Source organism: Watersipora subatra, chromosome 10 (assembly GCF_963576615.1).
Source record: "Watersipora subatra chromosome 10, tzWatSuba1.1, whole genome shotgun sequence".
In the NCBI taxonomy this organism is placed as follows: Eukaryota; Metazoa; Bryozoa; class Gymnolaemata; order Cheilostomatida; family Watersiporidae; genus Watersipora; species Watersipora subatra.
This window is the reverse complement of record NC_088717.1, coordinates 13,714,486-13,736,453: the sequence shown is the minus strand read 5'-3', so window position 1 is coordinate 13,736,453 and position 21,968 is coordinate 13,714,486. Positions and strand designations below refer to the sequence as shown.

The following is a 21,968-nucleotide window of genomic DNA, read 5'->3' as shown; positions in this document are numbered from 1 at the left end:
GTTGAACTCGTGAGTTTATCTTCTCTCGAGTCTCAAGTAATAGAAATTTTGAGCATTTAGATCTTGAGGGTTCGGGTTTTGACTTGCGATTTCTGATTTTGGTACACAAATCCATCGAATGCAGTGGACAAAAACTCAGTCTATTGCGTCCTGTGCTCTAAGCACCGTTTATAAACTTGCCTGTTAACGCTGCGATCACGAATATCGGTCGATAGAAAATAGTAAAAAATAATCAATAAATTGAATAAAATTATAATTGCATCGTAAATTTTAAGATGTCTGATGTTTGGAAATTTTAGACATAAAACCTATATCAACAAACCCGATACCCAAAAAAACCTGTTGGCCAAGAAGTACTCGTGCCCAGCACTACCAGCTACCCGATACTCGAAAAACTTGAACGGAAGGGACGGAGTCTAAACTCGTTGGCCAGGAAGTACTCGTGCCCAGCACTAGTACACACCAATATCCCATTCTGAAAAATTCAGCTGTATCACGGAGTTGTGCCCTCTTTATTTTACTATCAAGATTATTCAAGAATAGGTTTGAGGTGTAAAGAATTCATAAAATGGCACTCTGGTTTTCAAGTCTTTTTAAGATGCAGCAAGAGAGCAATTCTTAGGTAAAGAGTATAATGCTATATTTTTAATATTCAAATCCTTTCGAAGTCTTAGCCTAAAGGTGACACTCGAGCAAGCTATATTAAGTGCAAAAGGCAGTATCTAATGCACTTGGCCTCCCAAGTTACCACTTTACAGGTTTCACATCAAAACATTCGCAGATGTATTAACATGGAATGTACAGGCCTCAAACAATCTGTACAAATTTACATATGAAAAGGTCAGTGCTTTGGTTCATTGCAGTACTGTCATAGGCTATAAGATCATAAAGGGAGGCCTTACATGTAGGTAACCATGCTGATATTAGTAGGAGTTAAACCAGCAGTATTCCATACCTAAAGATGCATCAGCTTGGTAAAATATGAGTGAAGTTTGTTTTGTTATAAAAACTATATTCCTCGTATAAAACTCATTAATTCAATCTAGACTGTTTTTATTTTTTACATAATTCATGAGGCGTGTATAAATGCTGTTTAGCTTATTAAGGTTCACTATTTCCTCTCCAATCTTATGCTGTTTTATAGATCTTTAAAACTTCCAGTCGGCGAGCTCGTGATCAGTGATAATTGCCTTGGAAGAGCCTAGTGTTTTTAGCGTACTTTTCCTACAGTAGTACTATCAACAAAACCATTGCTAGTCGAATTTTCCTACAGTTGTTCACTCAACCGCGCCAGCTGGTCCGAGTTAACAATCACTATGTTTCCATGGTGAGCAGTACTGCGAAGCAGCCCCCTCCGAAGTCGAGGGGATTGTACGTTCCCATGCTGCGCAGTGGTTTTTAGCAAATTAGCCAGAGAAGAGAAATTGTATAAATCGAATCGCCTGATGGAGAAATAGAATCGATCATGGATACCGAACGTCAGAAACGGTCTTTTTATGATTCTGTCGTCATTATACTTTTATTTACAATACACATTCACAAGGTTTTACAAACCTTAACACACTTTTTACAAAGTAATATATTTTTAATAAGTATTTTAAAGTAATATATTATTTAAACATTAATTTAGGACTTGCCACCTATTTTTCGAAAAGTGTTGGCATCGATAACAAGGTCCAGGAAAGTAATTACCTCATCATCCTCGTGAATGCAGACCATAATTAAATTTAGGTGAAAGAAGATCGAAAGAATAGAAAAACCAAGATTAGCAGGACAACCTTTGTACTAGTTTATGGCCCTCGAAGAATCCGTCTCCACGGCATGAGAGCTATGCGCAGTCGCTGCTTCCTTGCTGCGAATTTCCACTGGCTTCGCACTGATCAGTGCGCAGTGATTTCAGTGCGAAGACGCCGTTTCCATGATTCGGAGATAGCGCAACTCCGAAGCACTGCGCATCATGGAAACATAGTGAATGTTCCATCCATTAAAGTAACCTTCAGAAGGACACAGGAGTGAGCGAGCAAGAGGATACAAATAATTACAACATGTGATGTAATGTTTGACTTATTCACTGGGCTGGTTTCAACTGTTGATTATTATTATTCCAAGAGTATTTAATCAGAAAGCCTATGTTCCTATTTTACGACATTCTAACTATATACCGTTGTCATAACATCTAACTATTGTCTAAAGAATGTTGTAGCTTTGTTAAATAAGTTTATGATTCATTTGAAATGTGAATCTAGGCTAAGAATTAGATCGTTCAGCAGTTTTTAAAACAAGCAAAAGTGAAGCCTAGATTCTCATGTAGGCCTATAGCATTCTGTTTTGGTTAGAAAGTTTTTGGAGGTTGAAAACGGTTCAAGGATTTATCATCGTATAGAGTACATCTTTTTAAATTTAGTTAAATTTTTTTACCGGTCTTTCAGCAGGAGCCATAATCACAATGAAAGCAATCTACGGAGAAAACCTCTAATTGAACATCATGACGCTCTTTTTGTTCTCTATAGTGGCATCAATTGGAGGTTTTACGGCATATATCATAAACAATACTAGAAATTCTTTACATTTTTTGAAGACCTACAACTTTGTCACAACATCTACAGTAGCAATTCTGCTATATTGAAACTTTAAATCATTGTATTTTCAAAACATTGGATTTAAGAAAGGGTGATGCTAAATAAGGGTTTTTTAAACATATATTTCTACTGTAACAGTTGCCTCGGATGATAGTAGATTAGGCATGCTTGTTGTTTGCAAATCTGTAAGGTATTGTAATATAATTTTTAAGTGTTTTATTGTAGTAATTTTTTTGATTTTTTTCGGGAAAGTGATGAATTTGCAAATATGAATATGATGAATTTGCAAATATGAATATGATGAATTTGCAAATATGAATATGATGAATTTGCAAATATGAATATGATGAATTTGCAAATATGAATATGATGAATTTGAAAATATGAATATGATGAAATTGCAAATATGAATATGATGAAATTGCAAATATGAATATGATGAAATTGCAAATATGAATATGATGAGTTTGCAAATATGAATATGATGAATTTGCAAATATGAATATAATGAATTTGAAAATATGAATATGATGAGTTTGTAAATATGAATATGATGAATTTGCAAATATGAATATGATGAATTTGCAAATATGAATATGATGAATTTGCAAATATGAATATGATGAATTTGCAAGTATGAATATAATGAATTTGCAAATATGAATATGATGAATTTGCAAATATGAATATGATGAATTTGCAAATATGAATATGATGAATTTGCAAATATGAATATGATGAATTTGCAAATATGAATATGATGAGTTTGCAAATATGAATATGATGAATTTGCAAATATGAATATGATGAGTTTGCAAATATGAATATGATGAATTTGCAAATATGACTATGATGAATTTGCAAATATGACTATGATGAATTTGCAAATATGAATATGATGAATTTGCAAATATGAATATGATGAATTTGTAAATATGAATATGATGCATTTGAAAATATGAATATGATGAATTTGCAAATATGAATATGATGAATTTGCAAATATGAATATGATGAATTTGAAAATATGAATATGATGAATTTGCAAATATGAATATGATGAAATTACAAATATGAATATGATGAGTTTGTAAATATGAATATGATGAATTTGCAGATATGAATATGATGAAATTACAAATATGAATATGATGAATTTGTAAATATGAATATGATGAATTTGCAAATATGAATATGATGAATTTTCAAATATGAATATGATGAGTTTGCAAATATGAATATGATGAATTTGCAAATATGAATATTATGAATTTGCAAATATGAATATGATGAATTTGAAAATATGAATATGATGAATTTGAAAATATGAATATGATGAATTTGCAAATATGAATATGATGAGTTTGCAAATATGAATATGATGAATTTGCAAATATGAATATTATGAATTTGAAAATATGAATATGATGAATTTGCAAATATGAATATTATGAATTTGCAAATATGAATATGATGAATTTGTAAATATGAATATGATGAATTTGCAAATATGAATATGATGAATTTGCAAATATGAATATGATGAGTTTGCAAATATGAATATGATGAATTTGTAAATATGAATATGATGAATTTGCAAATATCAATATGATGAGTTTGCAAATATGAATATGATGAATTTGCTAATATGAATATGATGAATTTGAAAATATGAATATGATGAATTTGCAAGTATGAATATAATGAATTTGCGAATATGAATATGATGAAATTGCAAATATGAATATGATGAATTTGCAAATATGAATATGATGAATTTGTAAATATGAATATGATGAATTTGTAAATATGAATATGATGCATTTGCAAATATGAATATGATGCATTTGCAAATATGAATATGATGAATTTGCAAATATGACTATGATGAATTTGCAAATATGAATATGATGAATTTGAAAATATGAATATGATGAATTTGCAAATATGAATATGATGAAATTACAAATATGAATATGATGAATTTGCAAATATGAATATGATGAATTTGCAAATATGAATATGATGCATTTGCAAATATGAATATGATGCATTTGCAAATATGAATATGATGAATTTGCAAATATGAATATGATGAGTTTGTAAATATGAATATGATGAATTTGCAAATATGAATATGATGAAATTACAAATATGAATATGATGAATTTGAAAATATGAATATGATGAATTTGAAAATATGAATATGATGAATTTGCAAATATGAATATGATGAATTTGCTAATATGAATATGATGCATTTGCAAATATGAATATGATGAATTTGCAAATATGAATATGATGAATTTGTAAATATGAATATGATGCATTTGCAAATATGAATATGATGCATTTGCAAATATGAATATGATGAATTTGCAAATATGAATATGATGAATTTGCAAATATGAATATGATGAATTTGAAAATATGAATATGATGAATTTGCAAATATGAATATGATGAAATTACAAATATGAATATGATGAATCTGCAAATATGAATTTGCAAATATGAATATGATGCATTTGCAAATATGAATATGATGCATTTGCAAATATGAATATGATGAATTTGCAAATATGAATATGATGAATTTGTAAATATGAATATGATGCATTTGCAAATATGAATATGATGAATTTGCAAATATGAATATGATGATTTTGCAAATATGAATATGATGAATTTGAAAATATGAATATGATGAATTTGCAAATATGAATATGATGAAATTACAAATATGAATATGATGAATTTGAAAATATGAATATGATGAATTTGAAAATATGAATATGATGAATTTGCAAATATGAATATGATGAATTTGCTAATATGAATATGATGAATTTGCAAATATCAATATGATGAGTTTGCAAATATGAATATGATGAATTTGCTAATATGAATATGATGAATTTGAAAATATGAATATGATGAATTTGCAAGTATGAATATAATGAATTTGCGAATATGAATATGATGAAATTGCAAATATGAATATGATGAATTTGCAAATATGAATATGATGAATTTGTAAATATGAATATGATGAATTTGCAAATATGAATATGATGAATTTGCAAATATGAATATGATGAATTTGCAAATATGAATATGATGAAATTGCAAATATGAATATGATGAAATTGCAAATATGAATATGATGAATTTGCAAATATGAATATGATGAATTTGCAAATATGAATATGATGAAATTGCAAATATGAATATGATGAATTTGCAAATATGAATATGATGAATTTGCAAATATGAATATGATGAATTTGCAAATATGAATATGATGAAATTGGAAAGTGATAGGTTTGATAAGCCACAGAGATTATATTTATCATAAAACAAAAAGTACTAATTATGCTCGAACAGCAATTGATTACTGCATGCTAACAGCTTATCATCTATAGGGGTCCTAAAATTTCAAGCAAGGCAAAAAGGATACGCAGTACCATTCTGGCTTCTCTGTACTCTGAACCATTCATAAAGTACTAACATATCCAGACGTGACCTAGATAGCACCAAAATGCAATTCCATTTGGTTATTTTTTACGATTGAATTCTGTAATTTATTACAATATTCGGCAGTAGAAGGAAACAGTAAATGGAAATCCATAAAAATATGATTCAGGGCTTGCTAGACATCTTTGTCAGGCAAACCTACTCGACACAACAACTGGAAAAATACCGTTACTCGGTGAAAACCACGAATTTCTAATCGTTTAAGTACAAAAGGCAGGTACAACAAGAGTCCACTCAGCATGATGATTACGGCATAGATGAATGGCAGGCGATTGTCGGCAGCTATAATTGGGACTATGACTAGATACATGGCTATGAGCAGCATTATAGCAGGAATTATTAACGGCACGCGAAAAATCTCTTCGTTGTCACTGTGACGTCTGCGATATCGTAAGATAAACAGGGAGAGAAATGAGAGGCCATAGAACAACCAGGCACAAAAACTGAAGAAATCGATCAAGGCACTGATGTCTCCGACCATTATGAGTGTAAAGGTGAGAACTCCTCTCCAGAAAACAGAGATCAGTGGGGTGTTATCCTTCACACTGATCATAGACAGCAACTCCACAGTGTGACCTAGAAAATATATTACACTGGTACATTTGACAGTCCTTCGCACAGTGAGAGATCGTCATGAATAATCAGTATGTACATAAATAACTCTTTCGATACCGAATTAATTTCTTTATCCAAAACATAATTACATACTCGATAAAACATAGTAGGCCTATTTCACAGGGGCGTGTAAAACTGTCCTAACTTTTGAGCCAGTTGGTCTATAAAACATGTTTTGATACAAAATTAATCATCATAAAACTTTGAATCAGCTGATGCCATCAAAAACGTCACAAATACGTTGTAGAATGAGAACAAACACTTTTTCAGCCATTTTCGAAAAGACCGTGAGCATGACTGAGTCAGACAGTTTATCAATATTATTATAGCTTACGGCACTATTATCTATTATTACTGATAAAATATGAATAATAACTCTCAGTAGTAGGCCTACTATTGTTCAATAAAAATCAACCAAAATCCATAGTTCTAAAATTAGTAAAACCTGGGAAGAGTAATGCGTCTAGCATGACTGGTCACTGCTAAAAATAAATTGCGATAAAAATAAGTTTTCGCACTATGCTCAGAATGGGTTGTTAACTTTTTTTTTTGGCTCAACGTGTGTAGATAATTTTTGCTGTTCATTTAAGTACAGATACGATAGGGTAATTTATTAACTACTCGCTCATCAGAAACTATTTGTAAGAAAACTGTGAAAGCGCATCATACGACTTTTGGCCATACGGAAACACTTTGCCGAGTCGTACTACGCGGCTCATAAAGCCAAAGAGTTAATATGCGATGCCGTAAGGCGCCTGAGTGGTGCAATAGTAGCATTTTTGCCCTTGAATCTGATGCCCAGGGTTTCATTGCAGTGCTAGGCGATTTTTTTTTTTGACGCTATTAGCATGGCTTCAAACAGACAACGAGCACTGCTCTTATAGTATAGAATAGCCAAATGTCCAGCATTGCACGTGTATTAAAAATCAGCTTATAAACAGTGGCAGATAATCACTATGTTTCCATGACTTGTATAATCTGGATGATTCACATAATTCGAACGATCCGATCTGCAAGTTGAGTTACTTAGCAATCGAGCGTTTCAATAAACACCTGGCGATGCGGATTTAACACTGGTACGTGACCCCATAGGTCAAGTATTAGCCTAATTAATCTACTATATAAACGGCAATCGTTGTCTGTGTGTGTGTGCGTGTGCGTGCGCGCGTGTGTGCGTGCGTGCGTGCGTGCGTGCGTGCGTGCGTGCGTGCGTGCGTGCGTGCGTGCGTGCGTGCGTGCGTGCGTGCGTGTGTGTGTGTGTGTGTGTGTGTGTGTGTGTGTGATTGAGTGTCCGCGTTATAGAGTACCGTACTTTTCGGACTATTACCCGCTACTAGGTATCTCGGGCGCGTTAACGGGAATCTCCGGTTAGTACACGCCTCATTATACATAACCTAATCATCATCGTTTTTACACGGAACACGTCATATCTGGTTAGCGCGCCTCTTTACGGCGTCCAACAACATTGGTGCGTTTGAAACAGCAAAATTGCTGTCGCGTTAGAAAGCGCCGTCCTGAGTTCGACGGCCTATACAGCTATACAAATGTACTAATCATTAAATAAAATAAATTAATGAATAGTAATTTACATGCGATTAATATTTACTGCCAACGTGTACCGAGAAGGTCACGCGAACGTTGGTTTCTTGCGGCCACTGGAAAACGCAGTTCTCACCTATTACATTTCTACATAAAAAAGGTTAGTATTCCTTAATCAATGTTGTATTGTCTATGAATTGCCGCACTTCCACCACATAAACCTTTCACTTGCGTCCGTGTACAAATTTAGCTATCGGCCTACTGCCAGCCATTTTGCCGATATTGCTTCATGATATGTTTTCAATTTGAAACTCCATCTATAACGTTTGTTTTGGTTATATAGTAGATTTTGCCAACATGTTAACTAGTACTGCTATGCGAAAAATTCATTGTATCTATACTTTGTGCATTTTAATTATCTGTGTAATCACAAAAATCTGGAATGGCTATAGTGTCATCAGCATAGGTAGTTATTAGTAGCTACTACAGAACTTGCACGGGCACTCCGAGCATTGCGATAGGCAACGGTGAGAAGAAAGTGAGCAGTGTATATTACAAAAAAGCACACCATCTCATTCAATTTTAGAAATGCTTGAAGCAGTGCAATGCCTTTCAAAAAGCCTACCGCCCAAACGCAAGAACAGATTGATTCCCGTAGAGAAAGAGACCGAATTCGCAAAGCAGCAGCTAGATGAGCAGAAACTGCAGAGCAAACGCAGCTATGCCCACAACGAAGCGGAACTGCTACTGCATCTGCTAGAAGTGCAGAAACTGCAGAGCAAACACAGCTACACCTACAATGAAACAGAATAGCAGCTGCTAGAAGAGGAATGTCAGAAACCCGAATAGCAGCTGCTAGAAGATCAGAAACCACTGAACAAACACAGGTACATCGAGAGCAGGCCAGAATAGATGCTGCAGCCGCTAGAAGTGCAGAGACTACTGAACCGACCCAGTAGCGACTCAAACAGCTCAGAGCAGCCGCTACATCGGCCAGACGTGCAGAAACCTCCAAGCAGATGCAAAGGCGATAAGAACATGATGCACTAGCTACAACAGCTGCTCACCGAGCTGAATTTTCCGAGCAGATGAAACGGCGACAACAGCGAGATGCACTAACTACAGCAGCTGCTACCAGGCCCCGTGTATGGACAGAAAACTTTGCACTTGACTACAGTCCTGCAACATAGTATAGGGCCGAATTTTTCTATGGGACGAATGTCCAAAAATGCTCCAGATGTAATGCCTTACGTTGAAAAGACGAGAGGCCATATATGTAGTTTATATAGTAGATTTTATTGATAGTAAATTTTATCAACACTACCACATTACTGCTGCACAGTTTGTATATACCATGTCAAAACACAGGCTATAGACGAAGAACTGGTGAGTCATGATTAGTGTTTCAAGCATGCAGAAGTCTCAATTCAATAAATCCTGGCGATAGCTAAGCAGTGCAATAGGAAAATATTTTCTAGAATTTCTTAAAATATGTAAAACTTTTCAATACTGCCAGTTTGAAGAACGACAGTTTGCCTAGCAATGTCAATTTCGTTATCAGTTCTGTGTACAAAATTAGGACAATTCCGATTTGAGTGGTTCGAGACTGATGCATTGTAGACTAGCTGTGAAACACATTGCATATTTCCATTGGGCTCTTTAACATTATTGACATGTAGGACTGCATATGTTTATGCAGTCAGATCAGCACAAAAATTTCAGTAGATTGCATATTTGGAGTTGTTTTACAGTGTGAAAGACAACTCTCAATAAAACTTGCATATTTGGAGTTGTTTTACAATATGAAAAACAACTCTCAATAAAACTATTTCTTTGCGTAAATCTGTTCCCGAACACGGGTAATGCAGCTAGTGACTCTATAAATAGCTAAGCAGTCTTGACACTTAGCTTTTTATAGCAGTCATTTCTAGCTATTTGATCGCAGCTTAGCAGCGATCGTTCGGAGCGTTGGCGCATTGAGGCTGCTGATATCGAAATAAAAACGACTGAAGCGTAAAAATGTTTTTAAAGTAATAGCCATCGATATTCTAATGCGCATTAATCGCAAGTACCGTTTCCATGATTCGCAAGCACGATGGATTCGATAAAGTTTTGCGGATTGCAAAACTGCTTAGCTTGCGAATTTATGCGGATAGCTTGCGGATTTATGCCGTTTCCATGACGCGGATAACTTGCGGATTATCTCTAATTTGCGAATTATGCAGGTCATGGAAACGCAGTGAATGTAGTTGCCTGCAATTTATCATTAGCCTAGTACATTGCCAATGACTAATTTGAGTAAGCTTCTATCTGTACTGCTAAACATACTAATAAGAGAGCAAGCTTTAGCAACCTTGCGTAACGTAGAGTACTATGCATATTTTAACCAAGATAACGACTCATAATGCCCAATGAATCCATTGCATCTTGCGTAGCTTAATTGGTTAGGTTATTGCCGGGTGAACAGAAAGTTCCGAGTTCAAATCCGGCATGATGTGGATCTTTCATTCGCAAGTTTTAATAACAATAGCTAGACAGACCAAACGATGGACATTTGAGATTTATATATACAGTATAGCCTGTTGATAAACTAGGCACAGGAGACTCAATCCAAAAATGAGTTCCATTAATGTTGCTGCCATTACTGCTGCAATGAAGGTTTGTCAAGTCTGTCAGGTAGTTGGACCGCATTTCATGGTACAGACAAACCTCATGTCCAGGCATTGAAAAATTCCAGACATTGAAAATTAAGTACTGTAGGCCTACTGCATATTAAACAGCCTCTATTGTCTTGCGCATACTCCTAGGCTACAATAAAGCAATACAATATGGATATACCCAATATATGCGGATACCCAAGATAACAAAATATGGTTATATCTGCAATAGGGTACAGTATAATATTAATAACAGTAATAACAACAAGCTAAGTTTACAAGACAACACTTGAGCCAGAAACTCAATGCGTACTCATCACTCGCATCATATGTCATGATAACCACCTATTGGTCGAAGTTGTCATTCTTCAAACAGGCACGACCGCATCAGACAATCATACAGACTACAGACGTTGTCCAGACGATTAAGTCTGGGCAAGTAAAATATGAAAAAGCGGGGGTCGATTGTATCAAACTCTACACACCTAAACGGAGGTCGACTGTATGCCCATTTTTTGCATAGAGCAACATTATACTAGATGCTCTCTACAATGTAGCAATTCTGTTGCTACTGTATTGGTACAGATACCTGTGCAACATGCGCTGACACTATACCACGTTACAACAAATGTGTTAAGAAGGGGTCGAGTGCAACAACCAGCCAATCATTAACTGAGCTACTGATTAGAGGGCACGGGACACCATTAAATTGTAAATGAGCCAGATGATCGACATAGAGCTAGTTTTAGTGTAAAGGCGAGGCTGATATGCCTTCACATTTTCATAAGCATTTTTATCATGTTTAGTGGATCATTATTAAAATTATTTGCTATTCTGTCTGCGAGTATGAGTCAAAACTGGTAGGAGGTTGCGACAAAACTACCTCACACACTAAAGAGTAAAGTATATTGAAACAGTAACTTTTAAAACTTTATGCCATTTTGCGTGGTTCAAATCTTGAAGAGATGATCAGCTCACGAAATTGTGAATCGCTTCGCCATTTAAAAATAAAAACAAACGAATAAAATTTTGATCGCAGTTTAAATAGAAAATAATGCATCGTGTTAATACTAACATTTAAATTCTGTTGATTCAAAAGTTATAGAATTAATAACCAAATTATTACATTATAAAGATATACTTGCATAAGATCTGCACTCTTTTAACCTGCTAGTAGCCGAGTGCTGGACTAGTTGGTCATACGTCGTAGGTCATACTTACCTTCACGTGCGACAGCCATTAAAACTCTGCTGGATCCAAAGAAACCAGCAACGACCGACCCAAACGTTGAGAGACCAACTAAAATGACGATTATGCCTGACCAATCTCCAATGAGGTACACAGCCCAGTCGACAGCGACAGCATCAGAATCGAGCACCTGAAACATAAATCAATTAAGTTATAAGGCTATAGTTTGATTGTCTTCAAGTCTTAACTGTAGAAAACATAGTTGTGATGTTAGTAGTGTATTTTCATGAGAGGACAACAACCAAAATAGATGGTTTTTTACATACACTTCCACATGCTTGAGTTTCATGTGTTTAATTTTTGACCTACTAACAAGCTGTACATCTAAATGCTAATGCTACCAGTTTTCTTAGAATTATGTAAGCACAAGTTTAAAGCAAACTCACTTCCTGTCGAGTAAGGACTGCATAGTATGAAATATTGACCAGCAGGTACAAAATGGTGATAAGAACTGTAGAGCCAATCACAGCTTTTGTCATGGTGCGCTTTAAATCTTTGACTTCCTCTGTAGCAAAGTTGACAACATTCCAGCCTTCGTAGGCCCAGAGACCGCTGTAGAACGCTAGTGAAACCTGCCAGCCATCCTTGGTCGTTTCTATGAAAAAGAGTTGAGAAAGGTTTTAGTGCGTAACAATCAGCAGTAGGGGACAACTCCTTAAGCTCATAGGATTTCAAGTTTGTTGCCATATTTCTCGGTTTTTAGAAAATAGTTAGATTAAACTCGTGTCAAGACAAACCTTCAGCAAATCAGTTTTAAAACTTTGTTCAAGTGGACAACGCTGTATTGTAGCAATGTGAAGCAATCGTTATGATATCCGCTTGTTCATTGCTTTTGTCGTCTTACATGAGTTGGTTATTTAGCCAAAAAACAGGAGTTTCAAAGTTGTTCTAACTAAAATTCAACTTGATTATTTAAAATCTGTCTAAAGCAGTTACAAAATCTATACTGGATTTAGGGTCTAAAAAATAAGAAAAATTTATTTGTCAAGCCATGATAACTAGCATGTATTTTCATGTTTCAGACACATTCAATGCAAATAGTACCAAACAACAACTCCATGTATTTGATTTGTGCTGTCGCTGGGGGTATGAGCAAAGAATGTAGTTTGACCGGATAGAATCTTTGACACCTCGAAAGAAGAATGCACTAAGGCTAAGTGTAATAAGAATATACTAAGGCTAAAGAATAGGAATTAAACAAAGAAATTTGATATCTTTTTACACTTATTAGATCCAGTTGCAAACTGTTAGACAATTATCACACTCCTATGGTTATATATAAGTATCAATCAGCCACACTAAGATGGTACAGTAGTACAGTAGGCAGCTAATGTACTACTGTACAGCTACTTGTAAGCTACGGCTGCCTGTATATTTGCTGCTAAGCGTGACGTTAAATCGTTGATGACTAGATTCTGGAGGAAGTATCATTGGATAGATTATCTTTGCACTTAAAGGTTGACTCGCAACAAAATTCACATTACAGTTATTTGGTATCTAAAGATTCACCATGTCTTAATTTGCTGTGTTGTAGGTGCCAAATATGTGGAAATGTGATTACAAGCTCTTCAAAGCTCAAAAATGAACAGTTAATCGAAGCCACACGAGATTGCAGTAGTTTGGATTCTCTTTCCAAAACGGCTCAAATGTGACGTAGTTGTGGGAGATGGTTTTTGTTTACACTTTCATGCAACCTTATTCGTCGAAATATTTTCACAAATATACTTCACGCATTCAATAAAATCATGTCTATTGTTCTTACGCGTCTGTTTTATCGTCATTGTAATGCTGTCACTTTTAGCAGTGATATCTTATAACTAGCTATAGTTATAATAGCTAAATTAAGTCAGTTTTGCTATGATTACAATGAAAGATGATTAGGTAATAATGCAATTAATATGAACTGAGAACACAAAATAAAAATCCTGAATATGTTTAATTAATAATAACAATTATTGCATAGAAGTGTGTGTATAATAAAGGTTACTGCTCCAGCAGAAGCTATCCATCAAAACTTTGAATACAATGATACTGGTACTTTTCGATACTGGTTCAAATGTAAAAATGAGATACGGACTGTCTTTTTCTGATACCGGAATGTCTTTGTTTAGTACTTCGTCTGACCGAACGGAGAGAGAGTGTAGGGGCTATTCCTACTCGAGATAATACTATTGTCAACGTAAAAATAATTAGCCTTGACCGCGATTTAGTAATTGAACTTTACGAAAAACTGGAAATAGAAGTTCGCGCAAACACGGCAAACCATTGTGTTTCATAGAATTAATAGAGTTCACAGAGTTTCAAATAAAATGACATTTAGCTCGTGCAATTGAGAAAAAGTTGTATACAGTATATAGTAAGATCTGCAAATCGTAAGAGCCTTTGTAGACTAGTGGTTAAACAGTTGGATTATCATCATGTGTTTGTTATCTTCATGAGTTCAAATCTAGCAGAATGTGAGCTTTTAATTCCAAGATTTTAATAGCTAATAGCCGGACATACTGAACTACACGCACACATAATGATAGACCTGCACGATGTTTCGGTTTGATCCAGTGGTTGCGGTGAGTTTATATTAAATCGAGCCGAATGTTTTATTTTCTGACACCGGACAAAACCGAAAACACCTGTTAACCGGTGTGAGTTTGAGGTGCGGTTTCGGTTTCCATATGATAAAAACTGTGCCTGCGTACTTGGGGGAGTTACACGGAATCTTCCATAGAAATGGACACTACTTTCTCTTGAAAGGTTTTTTAATCTTTACTTTACATATACGTAGATATGTGACATCGTTTGACACCGTGGTGAGTCCTCATGTGTGTCGGTTATAAACGGTGTTCGATTAAAGTTGAGGTCGATAACCGAATTGGCATGGGGAGACAAATCTTGCAGGTCTACATAATGACAACAAACTTTGAGATTTATATATATAGAAGATATAATATAAATTAATAAATAACATCACTGAAGTACTGTAGTTTGCAGTGAGCGCACAAGTACCCAAGCATGGAAAGGCGACATGCGATTTTCAATTCTACAACTTTTTTATAAAAAGTTATAAAATTGCAAATAGCTTGTGAACAAATTTTAAAATTTCTCACATATGTTGAAGCAATTGAAAAGGAGATTTTTAGCATAAATTCTCAATTTTAATACTTTTAGATCTAAGTACTCCCTTCAAGAGTGTGCAAAGGTCTCAAGCTCTAAAGAGTATACTTAAAATCACAGGCTATCTAACAACCAGTGTTGCTGTATAAAGGCTAAAGATATATTTTCAGGGAATAATCTCGATTGGCAGTTCCAACATGCTTATAACTTTGTCTACCTAGCCTTAGGCTCGATGTGTGTCTAATTTCCTTAAAGCTAGATGTAGAGATTAACTGAGAAAGCAAGCTAAAAAGGTAACTTGTATAACTGAGTTTACAAGTTTCTCAGTTTCAGAAAATTTACCGCTGTGTAAATCTGAATAGTTGTTTTGAAGGTGAAATGCTAAGAGGTTTCACCTAACATAAAACCTCTATTTAAACCCCGCCGGTATTTGACGGCCACTATGGGAAAAGGGTTGAAAAATAAAGCGCTGTGGCGTTCAATTAGAGGTCTTACGGTAAATGTCTATACATTACCTGCAAAGGCATCATTTAGGTTTGTTGTCCCTCTTGTAACTACCCAGTAAATTCCACCAACCACAATAGAAGCCAGTGCCAACACTTTCACCAGGAAAAGTAAGTTGAGGATTTTGGTGGTCGACTTTGAGGAGGTGTTGAGCTGTATGACCAGCCACAGCATCGCTACAGCTGTCACTTTTGACACCGTCACCTTGCAGTAAGCAAAAATTTCAGTACAGGTGTCAGCAGGTGCGTATGAGTGATTTTCAAGCATTCAATGCATTTTTATTGGCAACACCGCTACAGCTGTCACTTTTGACACGGTGACCTTACAGTAAGCAAAAAATGCCAGTACAGGTGTCATCAGGTGCGTATGAGTGATTTTCAAGCATTCAGTGCATTTTTATTGTCAGTAGTAATAATATATCTGTCTATAAGCAAGCCTTCATTTGTTGTTGTTGTGCAATTTGCGCAATTCTACTCAAGTCTATTCTAGAAATTTAGGTATTTCTTGTAGCCTGCAGTCTTGGTATTCTGGCTGGTGGTTCCAAGAGTTCTAAGTACGCATACATCTATTTTTTCGATTTTTGCTTCAACCAATTAGGCCGGAGTTTGTTTTTGAAAATTAAAGGTGAAACACGTCTTTTCCAATTTTCCAACGATTGCCATCTCATAAACTTCCCAAATAATGGTGCTATGTTATCTAATAAGTCAGCTACTTGTCTGGTTTTAAAAACTTGCTGAATTCAAGATCATATAAAGAAAAGTCTGGTTTGAAAAGTGACTAGATTCAAGTTCATTTAAAGAAAAAAGTACTAATTTTTTCAAGGGTTTAACAGAAAGGTTTTTTACTGTACCCGTCTTCAGCCTATTGCCCATGTGGTTTCTCACACCTTAATTAGCCTAATCAGGAACAGGCTTTGAATGTACTTGTTAGTCTACTTAATTCAAGTGAAACTAAATTTACGTTCTCAACTATAACCAAATGAAACTTCTTTAGAAAATGCTCCAAATTAAATAATGGAAACATTCTGTTTGATGCATTTAAAATAATTGAAGCATTCTGAACATTATTAAAGTTCACTTCCTATATAGCACTGACAATTTACTAAACACAAATTCAATATAGCTTTAACAGTGCATCAAATAAATTTACAAATTTTTGAAGAAGTACTCATTATAACACTCACTTACAGGGATGCCGCACGTGAAGAATGGCGACAGCAGGTATTGGCAGCTAGCCAGACATGTTGCTGCTGATGAAGATGACAGCAGAATAGTATTCATCCATGCTGCTAAAAAGGCTGGAGCTCCACCTAAACCCTCCTTTATGTAAGCCCATTCTCCTCCAGATTCCTTTACAACTGTTGCAAGCTCCAAATAGCAGAGGCAACCACCAAGAGAGATAAGTCCACACAGAGCCCAAACCACTAGATTCATTCCTGAATATTAAACGGAACATTATATTTGTCATGCAAATCCTTATCAGGGATTGGTACTGAATAAACTCCATGCTTGCCACTTCGTATCAACAAAAAATTCTTTTTAAAGGTGGACGAATTTCTTACTAGGGTCAAGGTCAAAGTGAATGCTAGTAGCAGTAAAGACACAAAAAGCTTAGCTTCAAATGGCAGTTAAATTTCAGAAAACAGTTTGATTGGCTAAGGTTAGCTAAATCAAAAGTTTGATTGGTTGGAGCTAGTTTACAAAACAGATGGATTGGCTCAAGCTAGTCATTGACCATTTTGAGTCGACTCGTTCCTTAACCACATTATTAAGTTGGCATTAAATGCTGACTAAAACTGACTGGGCTTGCTTGTATAGGATTAGTTCATCAGAGGTTCTAACAACTTCCCAACGTTCGTAATTATTCCTAAGTACAAAAGTCTGTGTGTCTTGTGATTTTAGCATCCTGCAGCATAAACTACAAGACTAACTAGAGCATTTCAGGTAATAAATCTAATCACACAGATAAAGTCAACGCCGCTAGCTCAAATCATTAGAGATGTCTATCATGGTGTATATTTGAAGAGGAGCCGAGTGGTCGATGAGTATCTTTATAAGTTAATAAAACAGGTTTGCCTTGTACGAGATAAGCCATTGAAGGTTAGAATAAGTAAATAAGGTCAGATGGTCATAAAATAAAGCGTTATCACATTGGAGCTTACATGAAATAGGTCATTCTACGACTCCTTCGTTTCATAGCTTAAAACAACCAGTCTATAAAATGAAGCTTTCTGAATGCTTGAAGTTGTAGATACAGAGTTTGCTCTCGTTGTTGCAACATTGTCTCTGATAAGAAGTGTAGGAAATTATAACTTATTTGTGAATAGGTCAGAGCAAGAATATTTCATTTTAAAACTGTTAGGGCTGTTGTTGCTGAGAATATTTCATTTAAAATATGTGGGTTTGTAAAGGAAACTTCCGTGTGGCATTTACTATTCCACAAGGAGATAAACCACTGAGCAAGGCAATGAGTATGTGTTTTTTAAATATATAATAGGGCCTACCCTACAGGATGAAATTATTCGCGGAGTTAAATTGCGCGAAAATTGTCTTTTTATGCATATTTGCGGACTAAATTATTCGCGGATAAACACATTTGCGAATAAATTAATCTGTGAGAGCAGCCAGCAGTAGAATAAAACCTTCACATGCGTATACCACGTGTTTAGGTTTCTATTTAGCTGATAAATTTATGTCGATCATGCTAAGCTATAAATTTTGGCTGCATCCAGAGGTTTCCACAAATGTTCATCGATTTGGAGGCTTTTGGTGAACCAACAATTTTTGGTAATTTATGAGTTTTTTCAACGTAAAGAACTGCAGGAGAGATTTTTTCGATGATGCCATGCCGAATAATTTGTGACGACCTTGAATAATTTTGTTAAGAAGTGTGATGCATTAGAAATGGGCTTAACTCAAAGCCCCGGCGATGATTTTAAGAGTTCGGAACTCAGCTACGTTTGCTAACTCTGCTAAACGGCTAGTTTTTAATTTGAGGTAGTAGTTATTCTCCCTCATGTTAAAAATGAAATTGATTGTCTGCGGATTTTAATAGTTCGCGGAATTGACTGTATGCGAACGCGTGAATTATTAAATCCATCAAATAATTTCATCCTGTAGGGTAATACAGTCAATAGTGTGCATGCAATCAGCTGCATAGAATGAGGCTTCAGGCAAGGCCAGTTCACACTATAGCTCAAATCAACGATTATCTGTTTCGACGTCATCACCAACGATAAGGTGTACACACTATGGCTATGAGCTATTAACTGTAGGTGTCCAATGACCAATTAGAAATTATGAAATTGCATTGGTGATATCGCGGGTACTTTTGTTATTTTTTAATTATCTGATTACGTAATTCAACACAGCATAGTTCTTTGCCCTGCTTGCGAATGTGAATTGACACCAATCTTCACAACTGTTGAAATTGGATTGGAAGTGGTCAACAAACAGCCAATCAAGATGCTAACAGTTGCGATCATCGGTGTTAAAGTTCAACATGTTGAAAGTCTATCGCATCGTCGCTAGCAACGATAACGGTGGGTGCTCATCGCAAAATGATGTTATAGCAGCCCATCGTTTGGGTCAATCGCACAGCTAGTGGTCGATTTTAGCAATAGTGTGCACGGGCTTGTACTCTGCTCTGGATTGCTTCCGCAACGTCTTTTATATTCTTCGTCTCGGTTTGGCTTCGCCCCTCGGTGGCATGGTCGGCTCGGCAGCCAACCTTCGGTCGACCAGAAGTATCACCGGGGACTGTGTCAACTGCTGAGTTAGCGCTCGGCCTGGTCATTTTGTCAATTGCCATGTGGTTGACCTCATTCCTATCTGGTCCTACACTTGACAATCGCTTGCCACAGGTTGTGTTCTCAGAGTAGGCCTACTCCTTCCACCCTACTGACTAGTACCTTTACTAACATATTGTACCTGTGTATAATAGCACTCCTTTAACCCTACTGACTATCATTTCTACTAACCTATTGAACCAGTGTATAAAAGTACTCCTTTCGGAGAGATGAAGATCCCAGCACCAATAATATTCCCAATGATTATAGCCATCACCGGCAGCACTGTTAGCCTTTTTTGCAGCTTGACTCTAACAACTGCTCCTGTTTCTCCGCTTTCTCCATTTTCATTGCTTTCTTCTGTTTCTTTGCCCGCTATTGCTCCATCTTCGTCCTCTGACATCGCCATTGATGTCCCTTTGAGACAGTCTAAGTAGTAGGAATGCTACAACTGTCTGTTCAGGAGTAGCCCATTTACGTGGGTCGCCTGATCTGTCCTTGCTATCTAACTGATAGCAGATAGTTATATACATGTATCTGTAATTTGAGGCAACAGCTGATAAATCAGGGTTCAATTAGATACGGAAACACGATACTGTTTTCCCTACACTGTGAACGTCTGCTTAATGTCAGACCAATGAGGACTTGCTAAATTTTATAGAACCAGCCGTGTCTTCTTACATTTTGATCACTTATAGAAATTCTCCTTCTTGAATGGCACTTATAATATATAGACCGCGGGGTTAAAGCTGCAGCAAACCATGTTTGATAAATTAAAATAAAACTAATGTGTGCAATTTTGAACCAAAATTTTGAACTGTCATTTACTCAGAACAAACACCCAATAGTAATTTTTTAATAAGCTTCGTTTTTAAAAAAATACCCCCTATTTTTGATGCAGTATATGCAGCGGTGTGTGGAATAAACTGGACCTCGTTGTTGGAAAACTAATTTTTCTAAACTTTAGCTTAAATAATTATTCAAAAACAAAATTAATTTTTTCAGTTTGTTGGTTTACATATTCAAAATCAGGACAAAATGAGTATTAATTTAATAGATAATTTATGGTTATTGACTAAATCCACAATGAGTAACAAAGTTGTATATGAGAATTTTAATTTTTTAGTTAATGATTCCAGTTTATTTCACTCACAACTGTACATTTCTCTAATTATATAAAGTATTATATAAAGTATTATATAAAGAATTATATAAATTATTATATAAAGTTAGACCAAATAAAATGCAACAGTAAATAAAAGCGAAAAAACTGTGAGAATACAAAAAATTTCTCACCAATGCACAGTGTTTAAAGGAAATCATTTACAAGCAGTGCAGACTCAAATAGAAGGTCGATATTTAATTTCACAGCTTTATAAAGCAGAAACTAAATAAAGGAAGCTGTGGCTGAGGCGTATAATGTTTTTTCATATATAGTCTATTTATATATGTGAAAGTTTACTTCAAAACTATCTTTAAGCAGAAGATGCTAGAACTGTTGGCAAGTCTTAGAAAATAAAACCTAGCCGAGAGTACAACTCTTCAGCAGATGAACTGTAAGCCTGTTCAAAGCATCAGTAGTATTAATTTATGATAAAGTGGAAGGTAAAAAGAGGAAAAGGCCTAAAAAGAACAATGTCAGTAAAATGTTGGCAAATCTCATACTGGAAAGGTGTGAAGGCCACTAGCTGTGGGAAAAACTTACTGAAGCTTAACAAGATTAGAAAATTTTTGAACAGATTTTTTTCAAGGTTATTGCGCTCAATGCTCACGCCTAAGTGGCACTAAAGATAAAACGATGTTTTAAAATGTCAACCCTGTATGCCTTGGCACTCGTGGTTTGGGACATGATACGGCGCGCTGCTGTGGGTTTATTATCTTTATCTGGACTTAGCATCTACTAAGTGGCCTGTAATCATTTGATCAGCTAAAAGAACCTGGAGATAGCATTAAATTCACACTCTTTGGTGTAACAGAAATCAATAAAAATGCTAATATCACTCAGGCAGCTTCTACTTTTGGTTGCGATGGAGTTTTCTGTTGAAATGCTTCAGACTGGTTGTTGCTGAAATAAAGAGAACAAGAATCAACACTCGAAACTAAAAGAAATTCAAGCAAGTCTTTTGATAAAGTTGTAATTACCCTTTTATTACTTTGAAATCTTCAACATTCTGTAGTCATAGTTATTTGTTAACCAACATAACACTTCACTAAAGCTGATACCTGACCTTACCGCCTCAAGTCAACTGAAATTAGGATTTGTCTACTATTGTTAAAAAAGAGAAGATAACTCCACCTTTGTCCATTCAGGTAATGGTGATAAAATTCTGATTTATATTTTGTATATACATGTGTAACATAATTATAGGCATCAGCTAATACTTTTTGCATCAT

General features: G+C 35.3%; 1 protein-coding gene across 1 annotated transcript; it reads right to left on the bottom strand.

Annotated features, from left to right (window-relative positions):
* Positions 1 to 6,187: 6,187 nt before the first annotated feature.
* Positions 6,188 to 19,867, bottom strand: LOC137406803 (b(0,+)-type amino acid transporter 1-like). The gene is made up of 6 exons (XM_068093415.1): positions 19,767 to 19,867; positions 16,975 to 17,222; positions 15,799 to 15,991; positions 12,562 to 12,770; positions 12,149 to 12,305; positions 6,188 to 6,692 (listed from the first exon to the last, which is right to left on the bottom strand). The coding sequence occupies exons 1-6, from the start codon at positions 19,846 to 19,848 to the stop codon at positions 6,232 to 6,234; spliced, it is 1,350 nt and encodes a 449-aa protein (XP_067949516.1). The 5' UTR covers positions 19,849 to 19,867; the 3' UTR covers positions 6,188 to 6,231.
* Positions 19,868 to 21,968: the final 2,101 nt, after the last annotated feature.

Coding starts and splice junctions, on each gene's coding strand:
- LOC137406803 (XM_068093415.1), bottom strand. CDS start 19,848: ATGGCTATAATCATTGGGAATATTATTGGTGCTGGGATCTTCATCTCT. Junction 15,992..16,974: donor TCTTCACGTGCGGCATCCCT/GTAAGTGAGTGT, acceptor GCTTACTGCAAG/GTGACGGTGTCAAAAGTGAC. Junction 6,693..12,148: donor AATGGCTGTCGCACGTGAAG/GTAAGTATGACC, acceptor TATATTTTCTAG/GTCACACTGTGGAGTTGCTG.